Source organism: Phyllobates terribilis, unplaced genomic scaffold (genome assembly GCF_046119375.1).
Source record: "Phyllobates terribilis strain yellow unplaced genomic scaffold, ASM4611937v1 Scaffold_3__8_contigs__length_932513732, whole genome shotgun sequence".
Lineage (NCBI taxonomy): Eukaryota > Metazoa > Chordata > Amphibia > Anura > Dendrobatidae > Phyllobates > Phyllobates terribilis.
This window is the reverse complement of record NW_027362763.1, coordinates 848782483-848804798: the sequence shown is the minus strand read 5'-3', so window position 1 is coordinate 848804798 and position 22316 is coordinate 848782483. Positions and strand designations below refer to the sequence as shown.

General features: G+C 40.1%; 1 protein-coding gene across 3 annotated transcripts in view; it reads right to left on the bottom strand.

Annotated features, from left to right (window-relative positions):
* Nucleotides 1–22316, bottom strand: part of NPHP1 (nephrocystin 1) — a 97068-nt gene that overhangs the window by 14066 nt on the left and 60686 nt on the right. For all 3 annotated transcript variants that reach the window (XM_073672530.1, XM_073672531.1, XM_073672532.1), the window contains exons 12-17: nucleotides 21697–21825; nucleotides 17099–17173; nucleotides 15355–15465; nucleotides 4066–4148; nucleotides 1126–1202; nucleotides 818–917 (exon numbers count right to left, since the gene is read on the bottom strand). In XM_073672530.1, coding sequence (XP_073528631.1) covers nucleotides 818–917; nucleotides 1126–1202; nucleotides 4066–4148; nucleotides 15355–15465; nucleotides 17099–17173; nucleotides 21697–21825 — 575 coding nt within the window. The remainder of the gene's footprint in view (nucleotides 1–817; nucleotides 918–1125; nucleotides 1203–4065; nucleotides 4149–15354; nucleotides 15466–17098; nucleotides 17174–21696; nucleotides 21826–22316) is intronic.

Here is a 22316-nt window from a genome sequence, read left to right as displayed (position 1 = left end):
TTATGCCGACATAGAGGATCTATTACCCAACGAACAAGTATTTTACGGGTGATTGCAGCATTATTTACACAGGTCTTGTAATTAACCTATGCAGGAGGTCTTAAAGGGTTTCTCCAAGAATGTAATAAAATGGCCCCATCACATAATTCAAATGGCAACCCGACCTAGTCATATGTCCGTTGAGACACAGGTACAGGGAGGAGTGTTTCTTCAGACTGACGCTCATCCAGACACGTGACTAGGACGGGCTGCCGTTTGAGTTATGTGACAGGGCCATTTTATTACATTCTTGGTGAACCCGTTTAAGAATCAAGATTCAAGTTAATTTATGATGGTCTTCCACCTTAGCAAATAATGTAGACCTGAAAGAGAGCTGAAAGTCTGTGTATACAAGGGAAAATTACAACTAAGACCATCACACGGAGCCAGAGCATACCTAATCTGACCTTTGCTTTGTCAATCCTATTAATGTAAATACTTTTATGGCCAAAAAAGACAGAAGTATTCTAGGAGTAATACCTTTGATGGCTAACCAGAAAAAATATATTTGCAAGCTTTCAGAGCACAGAGGCTCCTTCTTCAGGCAAGTTTACAAATGAATTACTGAAACAAGAGCACAACAGTTAAGAGATGGGACCACAATATTACTTTTTATTGTACATCATCAAACCTATTACAAATTGATAATCTAATTATAATAGTCAAAACAGAATTATGTATGCATATATCGTCGAGGACCGACAACAATGCGTTCTATGTAACCACAGATCCCAGAATCTTCTCTCCCCAATTTCCATCCAACGAGTTATTCACTTACTTTAACATCTCTTTTCTTCTTGTATTCAGTGATCTAATTTTCACTAGAAGTCGGGGTTGTCTTCTCTGTGTCATCATTTGATGGAAGACTCCACTAGTTGCTAGAAAATAAATGAAAGTATAGTTTCATATTCTAAAAAAAAACAATTATGTGACAGATTTCCACATGTTTCATTCCACTATTATGTGAATTAAGAGAAATGTAATGGAAAAATAATAGTCTTTGGTCTTCTTGTTTGCACAGCACATTTGAGATCTAATCAAAAATTTTCAACAATTCTTATGTCTGGTGATATTTTCATCATATACCTCGTCTTGAAATAGATGGATCAACTTCTACTCCTCGTTCATATGGAGTTCCACCATTTAACGTCAGTTCGTATGTCCTAAACGCAAATAAGAAAGCAGAATAATTTTGGGAAAAATTAAAATGTCACTGCTAAGAAAATAGCTCAACTTGGCATTGGAGTAGTAACCCAAGTTACGGACCACATACTACGTGTGTCTTCAATACTGCAACTTTGCCACAATTTTGCAAACAAAACACAATGTGACCCCAACATATCAATACAATGTTAATCAGGCCTCAACCTATTATTATTTGCAATATAGATGCAAGTTCAGTTTGAGACAATGTAGGGCCCTGCACAAGATTCAAGGTGTGGCCCCAAATGCTAAATGTTGCATCATAAAAGAAACATTTAGGGTGCATTTACAGAAGCTGATTTTAGACTGAGAATGAGCATTTATCGACTAAACTTAAGTCATTTTTCACTTGTTTGCCGGATTAACTACAAATTTATTCTGCAACAGGACAACGTCCTCAAACATACAGCCAGTGTCATTAATAACTATCTTCACTGTAAAGAAGAACAAGGAGTCCTGGAAGTGATTATATGGCCCCCAGGGAGCCCTCATCTCAACAACATCGAGTCTGTGTTGGATTACATGAAGTGTCTGAAGGGTTTGCACAAGTTTTACATCCACAGAAAATCTGTGGTTGGTTCTCCAAGATGTTTGGAACAACTTACCAGCCGAATTCCTTCAAAAACTGTGTGAAAGTGTACCTAGAAGAATTGATGCTTTGATGCTGTTTTGAAGGCCATATCTTGATTTGATTTAGATTTCTCTTTTGTTCATTCAATTTGCATTTAATTAATTGATAAAAAATTAACTTTTAACACACCTATATTAGAAAGCATTATCACTTTGCAGCATTTTTTTCACATCCTTTGAGGATCCCGCCAGTAGCTTTTTCGTAGATAGAGGCCCTGGGCAATTGTCCAGTTTGCCCATTCCCCCTCCCACTCCAATGTTGACCATGGCTAGATGATAATAACTAAGACCTCAAAATCTGAAGAGCCATGTTCAGACCAGGGGCACTGTGGTGCAGCTCAAACCTTAGTCTTAAAACTGAACCAGAATGCAAATCTGAACTTCTTGAAAACTGCAATGTAAAACTGCAGTGTAAAGCACTAAATAATTTTAGTTGAAATATAATCCCTAAACTGAGATCTCTTAGATCAAATTTGCATGGAGGTGCACATACTCCTCTATAGGCTCTTACGGGAAGACAGTAGATACTAATGCATAACACGGTATAAATGCACTTCTACTTGTGATCCGAAAATTGCAAAATTCTCATAGGAATGAATTAATGAATGGAGACAGCCATGTAATCAACCTCTCCATCTCCGACAGCATATAACAGGGGTCCTGTTCTCGAGATAGATGAAGGTCTCAGTGGTGGGACCCATATCTTTCAGATATTTATGGCAAAACCTGTGGATTTGCCATAAATGTGGCAGACGGAACCACCGTTTTAATTATAGAGAACCCCTTGCATGCACATTTTGTTATTATCAGTACTAAGTTTAATACTAATTTATTAAACATGCCAACTACTCCATCCATATAGTGTATAACGTTAGCATCAACTATATCGGGTTTTTACATTTCTAGCTACTTCTTTATGCATTATCATACACTGTGTGTCAACTGCCCAGTCACCAGTATAAAGTAATACACCCTATGCTGATAAAGCCTTCATCAGTATACAAAACAACAGCACATGATACGCCACACCATGCATCGGCTTGGGGTGTTATAAACCCAAAGAAGATGGCCGCACCAAGAGGTTTTACTAAACTAAGGGTTTAGTGCGATCACTATGGAGGATTTTAACTTTTTGGGAATGTTACACAGGTCATATGGAAATAGTGTAGTTGTGTAAAAGCGTTTCAGTTATCTCCTGAATATCCCATGCCAGTTATCATAAAATATAACGGCTATAGCAGATAGTAAAGTCATCACCAGGAATGAATGAGCGGCCAATGCAGAGAGCTTGCACTTAGCTTCTGGGCAATTAGCTGCATAGAATTTTTCTGGCTTGTAGAATCTACTTTACGACCAAATAAAATAGTCTGTCTTCAAGATTACAGGCTATGTAATAAAGTTACGGGCTTAGTCATAAATTTCCTGCACACCACCTTCAGCTGACTGCACTGACTTGCCCTTTTCCAATTACCATATTGCTTTATGTTCTCAGCCACTTTCTATAATTGCAGTAAAGTTGTTCCACTTTAATATTAAAAGTTATTTTCAGCTTTGAGACAGCACTCATGTTTTATAATAATGGATCATGAACAATACATATAGTTACATAGGTTAAAAAAAGACCTAGGTCCATCAAGTCCAATCAATTCTACATTTTGTCACTAAATTATTACTGGAGGGTAAAATGTTAGATATTGGTAAAAGTAAAAAAAAAGGAAATTAGCAGAAATATCTGCTCACAAAAGTCTGTTACCAGAGATCTAATGCAGTAATATATGACCAGATGTCTAACGCAGATTCAAGGTCCTACAAAAAAAAATGATTTAGAGTACGTGGGATCAGAGTCCTTCGTTTGGATGGGTCATAGGTGAAGCACACACACTGCCCACTCCAATTACAGATAGCCAAGTACAGTGCTCGGCTAACTCCGTCACACCTAAGTGCGTAATCATACACCATTTACAGTCTAATGGCCTGACGGACATAACCAAGTACAGTGCTCAGCTATCTCCATGAATTCCCAAGATGGTGAATGAACCAGAAGAGCAATTTGTGCATTTATTTTGGGATCATAATAAATACTACATTCATAGCATTTATCACAAAATTTGTAATCTTGACATGGATTGCCAGCTTTAGTAGAAATATTTTTTTATAGATTTAATAGTAAAAACGGAAAGATCTTCATCCTACCTGGTAGGTAATGGGATTCCATTCACATCAAAGAGTTTTAAAAAAGTCCAACCACAGCTCAAGTCTCCCCTCTCTCCTGTTGACTGAAAAGGATAAATGGAACCAAATCATGAATTGTGCTATGTTGTCACATCCAGCAGCAGATAAAAGCAACTTTCTTAAAAGCTCATTCTATCGTACACAAGGATACAGTTACACAGTGTCAAGAAAAGGCTAAGTGCATCTCGTAGGAGCTTACCTGCATGGAGTTTCATGTCTAAAAGGGGCTGTATGGCCTTAGGTTACAAGTCTGCAGCCACTCTATGTGACTGCAGATTTGTGAGTGCTCAAATCACGTGCACTGCGCGCTGTGAGGATCCTCTGGTGCTGGCAGGCGCGTGACCCCAATTGTGTGATTTCCATGTATGCGGTCATGTGCCAACTAAATGGGCATGGCCTCGCTCAATGCAAGTGTATTGCGCGAGGCTGGACACAGAATGACCGCACTGGTGCCGAAATAGGAGAATCAAACAAAAAGTGACAGCAGACTTGTAGCCTAAAGCCGGACAACCCTTTTTACTTTTTATGCATTTGTTTAAGTCCCCAATTCGGTAAATCACAGATCTATATAAAAACCGTCAGCTATCTTTCTGAAACATTATGCCATTATGAATTTTAACCTTAACCACTTCGCACCAGAGCCTGTTTTTGCCTTCGTGACCGGGCCAATTTTTTCAATTCTGACCAGTCACTTTATGAAGCAATTACTCTGGAACGCTTCAACGGATCCCCCTGATTCTGAGACTGTTTTTTCGTGACATATTGTACTTCATGATAGTGGTAAAATTTCTTCGATATCACTTGCGTTTATTTGTGAAAAAATCGGAAATTTGGCGAAAATTTTGAAAATTTTGCAATTTTCAAACTTTGAATTTTCATGCCCTTAAATCAGAGAGATATGTCACACAAAATATTTAATAAATAACATTTCCCACATGTCTACTTTACATCAGCACAATTTTGGAACCAAAATTTTTTTTTGTTAGGGAGCTATAAGGGTTAAAAGTTGACCAGCGATTTCTCATTTTTCCAACAAAATTTACAAAAACATTTTTTTAGGGACCACATCATATTTGAAGTCACTTTGAGGGGGTCTTTATGACAGAAAATACCCAAAAGTGACACCGTTCTAAAAACTGCACCCCTCAAGGTGCTCAAAACCACATTGAAGAACTTTATTAACCCTTCAGGTGCTTCACAGGAATTTTTGGAATGTGGAAGAAAAAAATTAACATTTAACTTTTTTCACAAAAATGTTACTTTAGACCCAATTTTTTTTATTTTCACAGGGGTAACAGGAAAAAATGGACACCAAAATTTTTTGTGCAATTTCTCTTGAGCGTGCTGATACCCCATATGTGAGGGAAAACCACTGTTTGGGCACACGGCAGGGCTCGGAAAGGAAGGAGAGCCATTAGACTTTTTGAATGTAAAATTTGTCTGAATAATTAGCAGACACCATGTTGCGTTTGGAGAGCTCCTGATGTGACTAAACAGTGGAAACCCCCCACAAGTGACACCATTATGGAAACTAGACCCCTTAGGGAACATATCTAGATGTGTGGTGAGCACCTTGAACCCCAAGGTGCTTCACAGAAGTTTATAATATTGAGCTGTAAAAATAAAATTTTCACATTTTTCATCCCTTAATTTTCCATTATCATAATGGTAATAGGATAAATTGCACCATGAAATTTGTTGTGCAATTTCTCCTGAACACGCCGATAAACCATATGTGGGGGAAAACCGCTGTTTGGGCGCACGGCAGGGTTTGGAAGGGAAGGAGCGCCATTTGACTTTTTGAATGTAAAATTTGTCTGAATAATTAGCAGACGCCATGTTGCGTTTGGAGAGCCCCTGATGTTCCTAAACAGTGGAAACCCCCCACAAGTGACACCATTTTGGAAACTAGACCCCTTAGGGAACTTATCTAGATGTGTGGTGAGCACCTTGAACCCCAAAGTGCTTCACAGAAGTTTATAATAATCAGCTGTAAAAATAAAATTTTCACATTTTTCCCGCAAAAACGTTTTTCATCCCTTAATTTTGCATTATCATAAGGGTAATAGGATAAATTGCACCATGAAATTTGTTGGGCAATTTCTCCTGAACACGCCGATACTCCATATGTGGGGGTAAACCACTGTTTGGGCGCACGGCAGGGCTCGGAAGGGAAGGAGCGCCATTTGACTTTTTGAATGTAAAATTTGTCTGAATAATTAGCAGACGCCATGTTGCGTTTGGAGAGCCCCTGATGTTCCTAAACAGTGGAAACCCCCCACAAGTGACACCATTTTGGAAACTAGACCCCTTAGGGAACTTATCTAGATGTGTGGTGAGCACCTTGAACCCCAACGTGCTTCACAGAAGTTTATAATAATCAGCTGTAAAAATAAAATTTTCACATTTTTCCCGCAAAAATGTTTTTCATCCCTTAATTTTGCATTATCATAAGGGTAATAGGATAAATTGCACCATGAAATTTGTTGTGCAATTTCTCCTGAACACGCCGATACCCCATATGTGGAGGCAAACCACTGTTTGGGCGCACGGCAGGGCTCGGAAGGGAAGGAGCGCCATTTGACTTTTTGAATGTAAAATTTGTTTGAATAATTAGCGGACGCCATGTTGCATTTGGGGAGCCCCTGATGTGCCTAAACAGTGGAAACCCCCCACAAGTGACACCATTTTGGAAACTAGACCCCTTAGGGAACTTATCTAGATGTGTGGTGAGCACCTTGAACCCCAAGGTGCTTCACAGAAGTTTATAATAATCAGCTGTAAAAATAAAATTTTCACATTTTTCCTGCAAAAACGTTTTTCATCCCTTAATTTTGCATTATCATAAGGGTAATAGGATAAATTGCACCATGAAATTTGTTGTGCAATTTCTCCTGAACACGCCGATACCCCATATGTGGAGGCAAACCACTGTTTGGGCGCACGGCAGGGCTCGGAAGGGAAGGAGCGCCATTTGACTTTTTGAATGTAAAATTTGTTTGAATAATTAGCGGACGCCATGTTGCATTTGGGGAGCCCCTGATGTGCCTAAACAGTGGAAACCCCCCACAAGTGACACCATTTTGGAAACTAGACCCCTTAGGGAACTTATCTAGATATGTGGTGAGCACCTTGCACCCCCAGCTGCTTCACAGAAGTTTATAATGTTGAGCCATAAAAATAAAATTTTCACATTTTTCCCACAAAAAATGTTTTCCTTTCCCTAATTTTGTACTATCATAAGGGTAACAGGATAAATTGCACCTTGAAATTTGTTGTTCAATTTCTCCTGAACACGCCAATACCCCATATATGGGGGAAAACCACTGCTTTGGTGTACGGCAGGGTTCGGAAGAGAAAGGAGCGCTATGTTGGCTGGGATAGGCAGCAGACACCATGTCACATTGAAGAGTCGCTGACATGCCGAAACAGCAGAAACCCCCACAAGTGACCCCATTTTGTAAACTACACCTCTCAAGGAATTCATCTAGGGAAGTAGTGAGTATTTTTTAATTTTTAAATTTATACCACTGGGCAGTGAAAAAAGCATAATTATATTTTTACCACAAAAAAATGTTTTGCCCTCAGATTTTACATTTTCACACAGGGCAATGGGTAAAAATGGTGCCGAAATGTGTCACACAATTTCTTCTAAAAGTGGCAATACCCCATATGTGGCTGTATCGTACCGCTCAGCCATATGGCGAGATCTGGGGGGGACGGAGTGCTATTTGACAATTGGAGAACAAATTATTGTAGAATAGGCATTTGGATTTGGGAGCACAAAATTTTTTGAATTTCTTTTGGGGGGCAAGGGCCATTTCGCTTTTCCAGAGCCTTTCTGCTACCAGTAACTTGGAAGTCCCTTATATTTTTAACAGATGATGGACCTGAGTGGGGACTAGCTTTTTTTGAGGACTGAGTTGAAGCTTTTATTGGGAACATTTTACGTAACATTTATCCGGCGCTCTAGGCTGAGCACTTACATCAGGGTTTCCATCTAAATTTCCAAGTGATGTAATTCAGATGAAACCCCTGCGGGATCCATTCACTGTAATGAGGCAGCAGAGTTACTCTGGACTCCGTCTGGCCTCTGTTTAGCGGTGTCCTTTTTTTCAGAAGTGCACAAAACTGTGGCCAACCGCACTTTTATGCACGCCTAAAACAAATGACACCGTGGGATCACAGGCCAGACGGCATCCACAGTGGCCTATATCTGCCTCATTACAGGGAATCTTCCGTCATGGGTTCCGGCTGAATCACATATTTCAGAGATTTAAATGGAAACTCTGGCGTAAGTGCTCAGCGCAGAGCGCAGGATAAATGTGAGCAGAGCCTTACTGCGATCTTTGGGAGACATAATAAACAAATCAGTAGCAGGTGAAGAATTGGTTTTATTTATTTTTTACGCCGTTCCTAGTGTGATATAACTGATTAGATTACTTTATTCTTTGGGTCGGTGCGATTACAGAGATACCAGATTTATATCGGGTTTTTATGACTGACAGCTGTCACACACTAAGACGCTTTTTTTTTGCAAAATCTAGTTTTTGCATCGCCATATTTTGAGAGCTATAATTTTTCCATATTTCGGCCGACAGAGTCATGTGATGGCTTGTTTTTTGCGGGACGAGTTGACATTTTTATTGGTACCATTTGTGGGTACGTGACATTTTTTGATCGCTTTCCATTCCGTTTTTTGGGAGGTAAAATTAACAAAAACCAACAATTCAGGAATTGTTTTTTGAGGTTTTTTTTTATGCCGTTCTGCGTGTGGTAAAAGTGATCAGGCAGCGTTATTCTTCGGGTCAGTACATTTACAGCGATACTACACTTACTGTATATTTTTTTATGTTTTGGCGCTTTTACACAATAAAACAATTTTATAGAAAAAATATTTTTTTTGCATTGCTTTATTCTGAGAGGTATAACTTTTTTATTTTTTGGCTGATGGAGCTGTATAGCGGCTTGATTTTTGCGGAACAAGATGACGTTTTCAGCGGTACCATCTCTATTTCCATTTTGCTTTTTGATCGCATTTTTTTCCACTTTTTGTTTGGCGATATGAGGAAAAAGCATAGTTTTTTGCTCCGTTTTTTATTTTTATTACGGTGTGCACAGAAGGAGTTAATTAGTGTGACAGTTTTATAGCTCGGGTTGTTTCGGACGCGGCAATACCAAATATGTGTACTTTTTTTATTTTTGCATAAATATATGGATTTATCGGTTTAATATTTTATTTATTTTGTATTTTTTTTTTAACAGTTTCAAAACATTTTTTTTTTACTTTTTTTTACATTTTTACTTAGTCCCTGTATGGTACATTAATTTTTATTTTTCTGATCCCTGATCTCATGTAATGTAATAGACATGTATTACATTATATGAGATCTTCACTGACTGTTTCACAGTCTCCTGTCTGGCATCAGCTACAGGCTGAAGCCAGACAGGAAGGACACCATATATGGCAGAGCTGGAGGCGGTCATGTGACCTCCAGCTGCCATAGCAACGCCAGGTCCTGAAAGCAATCAAGGGGTCGTCGGAGAGGTAAGTGGACGACCCCCTCTCCTCCTGCTGTCTTCTATATGCCGCGATCACTATAGATCGCGGCATATAGAAGACAGCAAAGGGTTAACATCACTGGGACCTGATCTAATCAGGTCCCGATGACGTTCCCTGTCAGAGCTAACGCTCTGCACCGCTCTCACAGCGCTTGCAGGACCCTGGGGGTCCTGAGCACTGCGAGACCACCCACCGTTTTTAAACGTCCGCGCTGCACAGAGCCCAGGCAGCGCGGACGTTTATCTACAGTGGGTGGTCGGGAAGCGGTTAAAAGGGTTGTCCGCTGATGTCATATCAAGTTCCAGATGCAGCCGGGCGTGACTCACTTTTGCGGTGGCTGCTGGGTTGTGGGCGGGGTGACCCCGCGCGTCACACCCGGAATCCACCGTGTGCTTTCCCTCTCCTCATTCATTGGGAAAGTGCTCGGTGGATACTGGGTGTGACGCATGGGGTCACCCTGCCCATAGCCCAGCATCCACCACGGGCACTGACGCCTCATTTGACGTGACATCAGCCGGGGGTCACGTGATGCCTGTGAGTGGCCTGTGATAGAACTGCTCACAGACAGAAACAGCAGCACAAGCTAATTACAAAGACACTTCTTTTAACCATAAAAATACATTGGGGCATTATCAATAGTACTGGACAACCCCTTTAAGTATCCACTTAACACTAATTTGACACTACTCATTATACTGTATGAGGAAGTCAGAAGCATGGATTTGGTTCTTTAAGGAGAGTTGGAGGCGCAGATTGCTGTGCTGCTGTATGAATGTTCATAAAGGCTGAAGTGGTTTTCAGTAGTTTATTCTAACGCGTTTCAAGGTCATACGTTTCAAGGTCATACCGTCCTCTTCTTCAAGTCATCTACATGACTCATGCAATCAGCACCTCCAACTCTCCATAAAGAAGCATATCCAAGTGCAGAAGAGTATTCACTCCCTCCTGGTACTCTACACACTTTTCCAGGAGTTGTGCCTTGTCACAAACAGGGAAAGGTGAGCACACTCCTACTCACACTTCTGTTCTTTTGTTTAATTTAATACTGCCCTATGTGCGCATTGCATTTCTTCTAATTTGTTCCAGAAGCTAGGAGTTGGCATTTCCCCCTTCAAAAGGGCAGTCTGTAGGAGAACAGATTAAATTATGGTATTAAAGAAAACCTGTCACCTGTCCTTTTAGCTCTTTTTTTTTTCCATTGCTTCTCTGCATATTTTTTTTTTTAATCTGCTATACAGTTTCAGAGATATCAACCTTTTTTATTTAGTGCTCATTTTTATGGTCTTTACCAAAGGGGCATGGCTCACAGGGAAATAATGCAGAGCAGCCTCCAGACACGTCCCCAGAAAATCCTGTGAGCCACGCCCCCTTGTTAAAGACCATAAAAGTTAGCAATGAATAAAAAAAAAAACATTTCTCTGAAACTAAATGACGGATTTAAAAAAAGAAATAGTCATTACTCAGGTGATAGGTCCTCTTTAAAAGGACTGGTGATAATTGGTTTGATGGGTCCAAAAAGGGCTAACAGTACAAAACTCCTAATGGTGGAAGGTTGACAGCTGACATGGACACTATTATTATGTACTGTACTGACTCACCATCGTTGTGAAGTTATAAATCTTTACCAGTTTCCTCACAATATCAGGTACTGCAGGGCTCAGTTCTATCTCCAATACCCTAATGTTTGCAGATTATCTACTACCATGGTCAGGCATACCCAAGCTATGCACACAATACCCATACTTGTTCTTTAAGCCCAGAGTCAATGGCCCATCTGCATCTATAAATTCCTAGGTGAACTAGAAGAACAGATGAATGACCAAAAATAGAATAAACTTTGACTGGATGTTGCCTAACAGCAAAATTGCAACCTGCAAGTTCAAACCCTCTCTTCCTGGGAAGAAGACAGACCAATTATCCAACTTCTGTGTAGTTATTGATAGTGTACCGGCTCTGAGGAACCAGAAATCCTCATACATCCACCTGAGAAGCATTTCAAGAATTCAGCATCTCATTCCATTAGATCTACCAATCCCACAGCTGGACCACCGTAATTCTATATACAGAAAAAGGACAACTGATGGAGTAGCCACAAACCACCAATAAAGTATTAAAAATAACAATTTATTTATAAATATTAAAAATAATAACCATTATATACATCAAGGTCTAGAAAGGAGGAAATGGTGGGAAAACATCAATATCCAATAGTGTATAAGGACCGTTTTTCATGTGGTCTATGCTGGTACTTGGGTAAGCAGTCATTATAATATAGCATCAAAGTGCCCATAACCTAGAATGAAGCCGGAAACAGTACATGCTGTTTAGTATAAGATGTGTTGCTTACCCATGATAAGGGAGGACAGATGAGCCAACCACGGTGCCCCGACGTGCGTTTCGCATAATTGCTTTCTCAAGAGGAAGTGTCTTGAGAAAGCAATTATGCAAAACGGTCTATGCTGGTACTCATGTACACTATTGGATATTGATGTTTTACCATTATTTCTTCCTTTATAGACCTTGATGTATATAATGGTTATTATTTTAAATATTTCTAAATAAATTGTTATTTTTAATACTTTATTGGTGGTTTGTGGCACCTCCATCAGTTGTCCTTTTTCTTTGTTTTCAATTTAAAGGAGTACTCCATCGTGTAGCAACATAATATTTTTGACATTTAAATGGGGGGGGGCTCCTGTACCCATGTTCCCAACCTGCATATGTAATATGCGCTTTATGAATATTGTTACTGTAATTCTATATAGGTTGGTCTCCCTGACCATTTTCAACCCAAAACGCTGCATAGATAGATAAACTATGAACCTCGACATGCTCCCACAACACCAATCCTGTGCATACTGCTCCGACTGCCCGAAAGGAGGAGAATAAAATGTGCTAAAGCGATAAAAAACTAATATCTCAGCTACCTGAAGCATCAGCCTTTGGCACAAAAGGCACAGTGCACTAGTTCAGTTTGGTTTTTACACAGACGTAATAATCCACTTGATCAGTTTACTCCTGGGTCGCACTTTGATTTCCTTGAGACAGAATTTTTTCATAGACGTAAATGCATGAGGGCTTGTTTTTTTGTTGGACGAGGGGTAGTTTTGAATGATACCATCCAATTTACCATATAATGTGCTTACAAAAATGAATGGTGAAAAATAATGCAATTCCACCATGGTTTTTCAGGTTTGTGTTTACAGCGTTCATTGTATGCTAAAAATGAGCTGGAAACCAAACATGAATGGATGTTTTTTTTATTTACATGGTGAAAAAAAATCATGTTTTTTATTTTTCTGTTAATGGAGTTCTATGAAAGCTTGGATGTCATGGGTGTGTCAGATGTAACAGACAGTCGCTCTGCATCTGGCTGCAGAAGGTCACTGCGCTTGGAATTGCAGAAACCTCCCTAATCCTTCTCACTTTTGGACCCAGCGGCAACCTCCCTCCTGCTCTGATTGACACACCCTGGTCTGGGTGTTTATAAACTCTCAGTCTGCTTTAGGGACTCGCCGGTGATATTCTTTTTTTCCCCTTGTGAAGGCTTGGAGCTATTGCAGTCGGCAAGCTTTCTCTCTGGTGCCCTTGGAGGACATCTGGTGTTATCTCTCTGGTGTCTGCTCAGGCTAAGTTTTCCCCCTTTGTTTGTCTCCCTTGTTGTCTTTAGTTTATAGTGGGTACAGACCAGTGCTCACCCCCCCTCCCTATCTAGGGCCTAGCTCTAGGGATATACAGGGCTTAGGTTTCTTGCTAGGTGATTGGTGTGAAATCAATATAGGGATGGTAGGGTAGGCAGAGTGTTATTAGATCTGCCTAGGGGTCTCCACTCCCCATTTCCCTAGTGTCTGGGATTCCTTCCCCTCATCCCGTCGTGTTGCACTTAGTCTTTCCCACACAGTGTGTGACATTGGCAAGATAATGCTTTTGCATAGCAAGCTGATGGTTTTATTGATACCGATTTAGTGTACATACAACATTTTGATGGCTTTTTATTGCATTTTTTAGAGACGCGTGGTGACCGTAAAAACTGCAATTCTGGAGATTTGATTTTGTTTCTCTTTACAGAGCTTATCGTTTGAATTAACTAATTTTATATTTTGAAAGACCAGACTTTTATGTACGCAGCAATACCCAATATTTTCACTTTTTTAATATTTTTTTATTTTTAATGAGGAAAATAATGATTCAAATTTTTCTATATTTTTTTTACTCGTTTTTCCTTTTTTATTCCAAGTAGTGGCCTTGAAACTGCAACCACATACAAAATATACTGCAATACCTTAATACTGCACTATATAGTGAAAATTGTGATGGCTGAGCTTCACAAAATCGACGGAGGGGTTTCAGCTGGCTGCCACAGTAACTCATCAGTGCCTCCTGATATTGTTGCATGGAGTCGATGAGGGCCATTGCAAGCAAGCAATACAATTACTAAAAGTGGTCAACAACTCTTTAAAAGGTATATGTGACGCTGAGTCACTTTTCACGGCGAGGCCGTGAGACGGGATGGTCAAGGAGTCTGAAGTCAAAGCCAGGAGGGTACGTCATAAACAGAGGGAAGAGGCAAAGGCGTAGTCAGATAGCGTTCCGTAGATCAGAATACCAGGAGGACAGCAGATCAGAGCAGAAGGGGTTAAACAGACGGATGGTCAGAACAAGGTCCAAGGTCAGGCAACAGAAGATCAATAAACAGAACTCAAGGTACAGCGAACAAACCACACACTAGCTGAATGTACATCTGGCAGAGATCTGGGAAAAACAGATCAGTTAAGTAGGCAGACATTCACCTGGGATAATGAACACCTGAAGATAGCCAGTGCCTCCCAGTCTCAGTTTGGACAGCCGCGCTGTCAATCACCACACTGACAGCTATTGCACGCCCCTGTAGCAGATTGGATGGTTGAGCTGTCAATCACAGTACTGACAGCTCCAGCACGCCCCTGTACAAGATTGGACGGCTGAGCTGTCAATCACCACACTGACAGCTAGTGCATGCCCCTGTACCAGATTGGATGGTTGAGCTGTCAATCACAGTACTGGCAGCTCCAGCACGCCCCTGTACAAGATTGGACGGCTGAGCTGTCAGTAACTGCATCCCAGACACAGTGAGGGGTGGAACCGTGACAGTATATATGTGTGTGTGCATACTAACAGAGTACCTATTAACAATCTGGGCTATCCTTTTTATTTAAGAAAAAAGTATTCGCCCTCAGACTGGTGATTTTTTAAAAATCACCATAAGGATCCTTATTGGCCCCCTAAATTATTCCACTTTCTAGCAAAAGTCATTCCTTGAACTTCCAGATTGTGAAATCCCGGCACACGAGATCTCGGCCTTACACAGCGGGGAGGGCCGCAGAGGGTAATGGGATCCGGCTCTCCATGTAGGGGTAGTACAATCAGAAAATTTGAGCACAAATTTTGTTAAGTCAGGACCTTTAGGTTGCTATTAGGGACCCTGATGATCATTATGGCTAATAGATGACAATTAGAAAAATGACAAGTCTGGGGCTGTCCACTCTTTTCTTACATAACAAGCCCCAGACAGGTGATAGGTAGTATTAGCGCAATCTAAACCTAACAAGGTGACAAGATGTTTACAGACAGATACAATATGACTGTGAAAAGGGCGGCAATGGCAATGCTGCATAGGACCGCTCTTCCCCATCCCATGAATCACTTACATTGCGAATATAGGTGACTCCAACTTCAAAGAGGATTCCTATTTCAGAGGACTGACTGCCAGACCTCACAAAACAGTCACCGTCCAGCAGACTTGGAAGAATACCAGTGACCTAAAAACATATATTCAGAACAATCTTAAATATTCATTCTAACTATCATATCTATGCATTATTAATAAATGCATTGAGATCACTAAGGTGCAAAAAAAGAAAAAAAATATTGACTAGTCAAAACGAGCTGTCCTCAAATCATGGAGCTGGAAAGCCTGGAGGGGTCAGGGAATGGTGTCCGTCCCTTGCATCCCCAAGAGCTCAATAGCCATATATGTAAAGCAGGAATGATAAATCAGATCGCATTTATTTTTAACCTATTTTTGCACTTTTTAATTTGTAGAGTCTTCTATTATTTTTAAAAAGACTCTTGCGATATTTCCAAGAAAGTGCATAAGTTGCTCAGAGGCAGCAAGCTACGTAAAATAATGAAATAACATGTACTCCCTGATGTGCCTCGCTTGTTCTCTGTTCACACTGGCTGCAGACAACGCGACCTGCATGCACCACATGACAATTGCAGCGATAAATGGTCCAAAACCCTGAGGAGTATAGCAGCTGTGACATCTGCAGCCAATGAAACAGAACAAGTGGGACACATCAGGGACAAGGAGCTTCAAGTGCACAGAGTAAAAGGTGATCATGTTGTTTTACATGTATTGCAGTCTGCTTGCAGCTTTTGGGTTATCATGGACAATCCATTTAGGATTTACATCTTGTTTTGATCTAGAATGAATGTAAAATCCTTCCTTTCGCATCAAATAAATTAAAAACAAGGCAGAGTTATCAATCCTGTCCAATATATAGGCAGTGTAAACTTAAAACTTTGGCTACAGAGTCTGAAAATGTGCCAAATTTTTCACGGTTCTCACTTGGTTTTTATACCTTGAGAAAGGCGCCGGTCCGTCACAGAAACGTGTTGGTATTAATAAAAACCGTTTTGGAATCCCAAAAGTCTTCACTCCCACAGTGCAGCCCGCCTAAACGTGCCAGCTTCCATTTTGCCAAATTTTTCAAGTTAGCTCATACCGGATGATAAATCTGGTGCATCTTTAGTCACCTTTGCCTGAATTTACAACACCAATTGGTTGTCACATTTTGGTTTTGCATACGGTTTTGCATTTCAAACCAAACTCTTCCCGCTGAGTTACTTACGCCCATCGTTCAGCAAAGCAAAATATGGGCCGAAAAAAAATAAATAAATGTGAAGCATGGCGCGTACAGCATGAATTCTGTACAACAGTATTTTGACTTAGTTTATTAAACTTTCCCCATTGTTTATACATTTAAAGTGTATTCCCAGTTTCACAAAAAAAACACAAAATGCAGGACTTTGTAATATAACGATGCTTCTAATTCATTGTATTTGGGTATTTTGGATTTTAATTGAGCCGGCCGAGGTCAGGGCTCCAAGCCGCGCTCAACATGACAGCGTCCCACTTTGGCTGTCAGGCTACTGTCTTGTACAGGAGTCACTTCTGTAGGAAGATAAAGGGCAAACAACACTGCAATCATCTATATACAGAGTACAGCGTCCCCTATATTGTTATATAATGCATTGGTTAGTAAAATTGCGGAATATTCATCCAGTCATTACATTACTTTTGCCTAAATTGTCTGTCATAAAATAAATCACACAGCACAATAAAAAAAAACTAATGTAAACTGCAAGGAAAATGGATGACACATTTACCCTCGGAGAAAAAGTCCATGTTCTTGAGTTTTTGGGCAGCCATGAAGCTCTCACGGTATGAATGTTGCTTAGGACCTGAAAAAAATTAAAATACACAGGAGCAAACACATGTAACCTAAAGTATACATTATATATGTTATCGATGGCTCTTAGGGTCCATTACACTCCAATCCACAGGGGTAAAAGACCACCGACCGGCAGCATGTTTGCTGGTCGGCAGTAATTTTAATAAACTGTTTACACAGGCTGACCCCACTTCAGATATGTAATAGATTACGTGGTCGCAGCACACACATTATCTCCTTAAATTCCAATAAGGGGTAGAGTTATCTACCCACACTCCACCAGCTGGAAACCGGAAGTCACGTGTTAGTTTGGGAGGTGACAGACGCATCATGCGCTGATTATACACAGTGCACTCTCCACATATTAGCTTGCCTCCTCCGCTGTACTACATGATCTATCCTGATAGGGTGGCACACAGTATTTATTAATTGAGTCTTTCCCCACCCCCGACACATCCCCTGACAAAGCAGGGTGAAACACTGCATTGGCGTAGATGGGCACACGGCTTGGCATTCATTCACAGCAATAACAATAGCAAGGTATTACTTTTACTTCTAATTGTTATAATTGTGGCAACACTACTGACTGTACTCTGTGCCCATGACTTTATGTATAATGATTAATTATGTATAAGGCATTTCCTTTGCAGGTTTGTAAAAGCTGAAGATCGCTATGGAAGTACTTTTTGTTCTCTTGATATGTTGTGCTGTTAGTTGGGTATGTTTGAGCAGACGTATTTACTGTCCCATCTCCATGTGTTTAGTGTCTAATATTCATGACCATGATGTTTAATCCAATGGTGTAAAAAAGATGTCAAAGACATTATAGGTTTTAATCAAAATATTTCAGCTGATAGTAAAAAGATGTCAAGGAGATGGTCTATTCTCATCAGATCTATATCCACAGGTGTACACCACCAAAAATAGTCATGTTAGATAGAGGAAAGGGGAAGTAGGAGAAGTGTGGATATATAGAAATATTTAAAATTCTTAACCTTTATTAATTTATTAAATCCTTAAAATACAAAATATCTAATGCATCTATAGATGCATATAAGGTAACCATCTATTGGAGTATAAAGATGGTACCCACTAATAAATCTGGCTAGATGTAGTGTAGGGCAAATTTGGGACACCTCTGTCCAGTCCCTCTAATATAGGACCGAGGTTATATGTAAATGATATCCCCATATATTGGAATAGCCTCGATGCTAATATCAGGTGGAGCAGTTATACAAATCCAATAAATTGGAAAATTAGTTCCTATCTTGGCAAATTATTTCACTGTCATGTATAAATCTGCCTTGGGACACAACTGTTCACCCCCTGATTATCATATAAAGATGAGCTGACATTTGTCTAGCGGTTAGTAATATTATGGTAGTGATAGATGTCAGCTATAATCACTAACTCTGCCCAATACCGCAGTTGTCCATAATAGAATGCACTGTGTGTGTATTAGTACTTGTTATAACTGAGTCGGCACCATTTGAAATCTTTGGCAGGAGGAAAGCCTCACTGCCAAGCGATCATAAATCTTATGACACTGAGGAGCAGCCCGCTGTGCCGAACGACTCCTCACATGTCAGGTACTAATGATCACACTAATGTTCAGCGTGCCTGGCTGAACAGCTAATCACTGGGGTGAGGGGCAATCTATTGTCCCCTATCTCACTCCCCGCACATGTGCTCAACGTGCCGGCTTCAAACAGCTGATCGCTGCAGTAAGGGTGACCCTTAGAAAAAGCCGGTATACCGGCGAAACGCGCGTCAGGGATTATATCTGAGCTATATGATAGTGTAGGGGGGAATGAGATATATGCATACAATTGCGGTACTCTGGAATAGGGAGAACCGCATCAGTACTCCAAGCTGCAGCGGACAGCAGAGTCTAGGTCTGCAGTGATCAGCTGTTGGAGCCGGCACGCGAAGCACGTGTGCGGCGAGAGAGCAAGGAGACAGTGTATCGCTCCTCACTGCAGCGATCAGCTGTTTGAAGCCGGCACGTTGAGCACATGTGCGGGGAGTGAGATAGGGGACAATAGATTGCCCCTCACCCCAGTGATTAGCTGTTCAGCCAGGCACGCTGAACATTAGTGTGATCATTAGTACCTGACATGTGAGGAGTCGTTCGGCACAGCGGGCTGCTCCTCAGTGTCATAAGATTTATGATCGCTTGGCAGTGAGGCTTTCCTCCTGCCAAAGATTTCAAATGGTGCCAACTCAGTTATAACAAGTACTAATACACACACAGTGCATTCTATTATGGACAACTGCGGTATTGGGTAGAGTTAGTGATTATAGCTGACATCTATCACTACCATAATATTACTAACCGCTAGACAAATGTCAGCTCATCTTTATATGATAATCAGGGGGTGAACAGTTGTGTCCCAAGGCAGATTTATACATGACAGTGAAATAATTTGCCAAGATAGCAACTCATTTTCCAATTTATTGGATTTGTATAACTGCTCCACCTGATATTAGCATCGAGGCTATTCCAATATATGGGGATATAATTTACATATAACCTCGGTCCTATATTAGAGGGACTGGACAGAGGTGTACCAAATTTGCCCTACACTACATCTAGCCAGATTTATTAGTGGGTACCATCTTTATACTCCAATAGATGGTTACCTTATATGCATCTATAGATGCATTAGATATTTTGTATTTTAAGGATTTAATAAATTAATAAAGGTTATGAATTTTAAATATTTCTATATATCCACACTTCTCCTACTTCCCCTTTCCCCTATCTAACATAGTAAAAAGATGTCCCTTGTTAATACGTTATTGGAAGCGGCAGGGCCACAAGACACCTCTCTGGTGAGGGGGACCCTAGCAGTGACATTAGAGAACAGTAACAGAATGACACAATCATTTTAGGTAATTCTTCTGAAAAGCCTTACAATGTCTCTTAGTGGAAACCTGTCCCATGATTTATGTTGACTATTCACACATAGTGAGAGACCTGTCAATCTAGCTGAGTGGGTGGGGAGAAGCTGGCAGGAACCTGTCTCATGCTCTAGTTATCCCATCCCCGGTCAGGTTGTCAACTATGTTCTTCTCTAAAATGCCGCAGCATTTCAGAGAAAAACCTATAAGTTTGTAATTCAGGAGTCAGTCTCTGATTTTTTCTGCCCCTGGATAAGGTAGCGTGAATCATGTCACAGGTTCCCTTTAACTTGTGTACCAATGCGGCATGGCATACAATAGAAAAGCAAAAAAATGATTAATGTTCTATCACCCTTAGTATTTAGAGAACACCGTCTCCAAAGTATAGAAACAATCACTATTACATATAAGTAATCGAGTCGTAAAACTTCTATTCAGCCATTCTTTAGCTATATCTGTATCGAAATAACAACCAATAAGTTCACAATTACAGGTGTCAACGAGTTGCCCCCCCCCCAGATTTGCAAAGCTCTTAAAGGGAAGTTATCAACAGAAAATGATCTATTGTTTAAATCAGGTTTCTGGGTTAAATTAATTTTTAAATATTTTTTGCAATTTTGTTTTTTTTTGTTTTTTTTGACATATTGCCATTTGCAACTAAAAACCCTAACTTTGATCACTTTGACTTACCATTAGGAGGCATCACCCCTTTCACCTCATGAACAAATGTCTTGGTGTAACATCTCTTAAATGTTGTGCCTCTTGTCTTATGAATTCATTTGTAATATGGCCTGAAGAAGGGGCCTCTGTGCTCTGAAAGCTTGCATATATATATTTTTTTCTAGTTAGCCAATAAAGGTATCACTCCGAGAATCCTTTTGTCATTTTTGGGCATAAAAGTATTTACATCAAAATAAAAATAGAAATTTTACAATGTTCACACTGGCCACTGTGGCTTGTTACACCCTAACGTTCTGTTGTTTCAGCAAACAACACATGTGCATGCGTATGTATAAAGATCATTGTGAAAAAAGAGGATCAGGGTCAGCTGTGGCATTGCCTATTGTGATTGCTGGATCCAGTGTTATCAGCTGTGTATAGAGGTGTTACCTGTCATTGTAATCCTGCCTCTGATGATAAGGAGCCTGTTGAAAACTCTTCCTGAAAGGACAGGAATTATAAATCTAAAAAGCCGCCAGTGGCCAGTGTGAAAATTGCAAAATTACTAATTTTGTTTTTTAATAAAAATCGTGATATAAACAAAAAAAAAATGCCATTTTTTTAAATAAGTGTAATAAAAAAAACCTGATTTAAACACTATATCATTTTCTGACGATACACTTTCATTCTATTTAGTGATATACAATATCGTCAGCTCTGGGGAAGCTGAGAGACAACCTTTGTGGACGGGTTAGTTATCACATACCTTCCCTAAAATAAATGGAACAAAGAAAGAACTCAATAAAAGTTTAGGAATCTTATAAAACATGCTTAATACTTAGAATTAATACTTGTTGGTGCTTTCTGAATTTTAAAGGGGAAGTATTTCACATAAATGCAACCCTAAAACATAACATTTAAATTATCCTAATTAGCAAAGATTGGAACTGAAAAATAAAAAATGCTTACCTTACTGCCATCAAATAGACAGAGTCGTACATGTCTGCTGAGAATCTGAATGCTAGCCCCAGGGAGAGGTATCATCTTACAGCTCCATAATGTCAAATATATAGAAACACGAGTGGGCAGGGGAAGGATCTACAATTATAAAGTAATAGACTGTGAATTATAGAACTCTGACATAACAGACTATTGACCAATAAGCAAAGAATAAAGCTAGATCAAGACTTAATACAACATTACTGAGCTTAAAGGGTTATTCCCATCTTCTAGAATAAAATTGCAAAGAGCTTACAAAAGCAAGCGACTTTACTTTTTACTAAAATTCCTCTCCGCCCTCAAGATAACAGTAATTTTTATTTTATTATTTACTGCTAGTTGCCTAGGTTACTCGCAATTGCTGCAAACATCCTGTGCCTACATGATCTTTCCAATGGAGCTTGTAAGCACTGCTCTGCTTTAGCCAAGATCACTGTAGTGCACTGTTAGCTCCTGATCTCAACTAGTTTCATGGCCGCCAAACTGCCGACGCTGCAGAGGGTAAAGCTGCCAGATTAAGCAGTATCTGGTGAGCACAGTCCAAGCGGAGCAACAATGTCGCTGGTCCAACCAGTCAATCTACCAGGCGT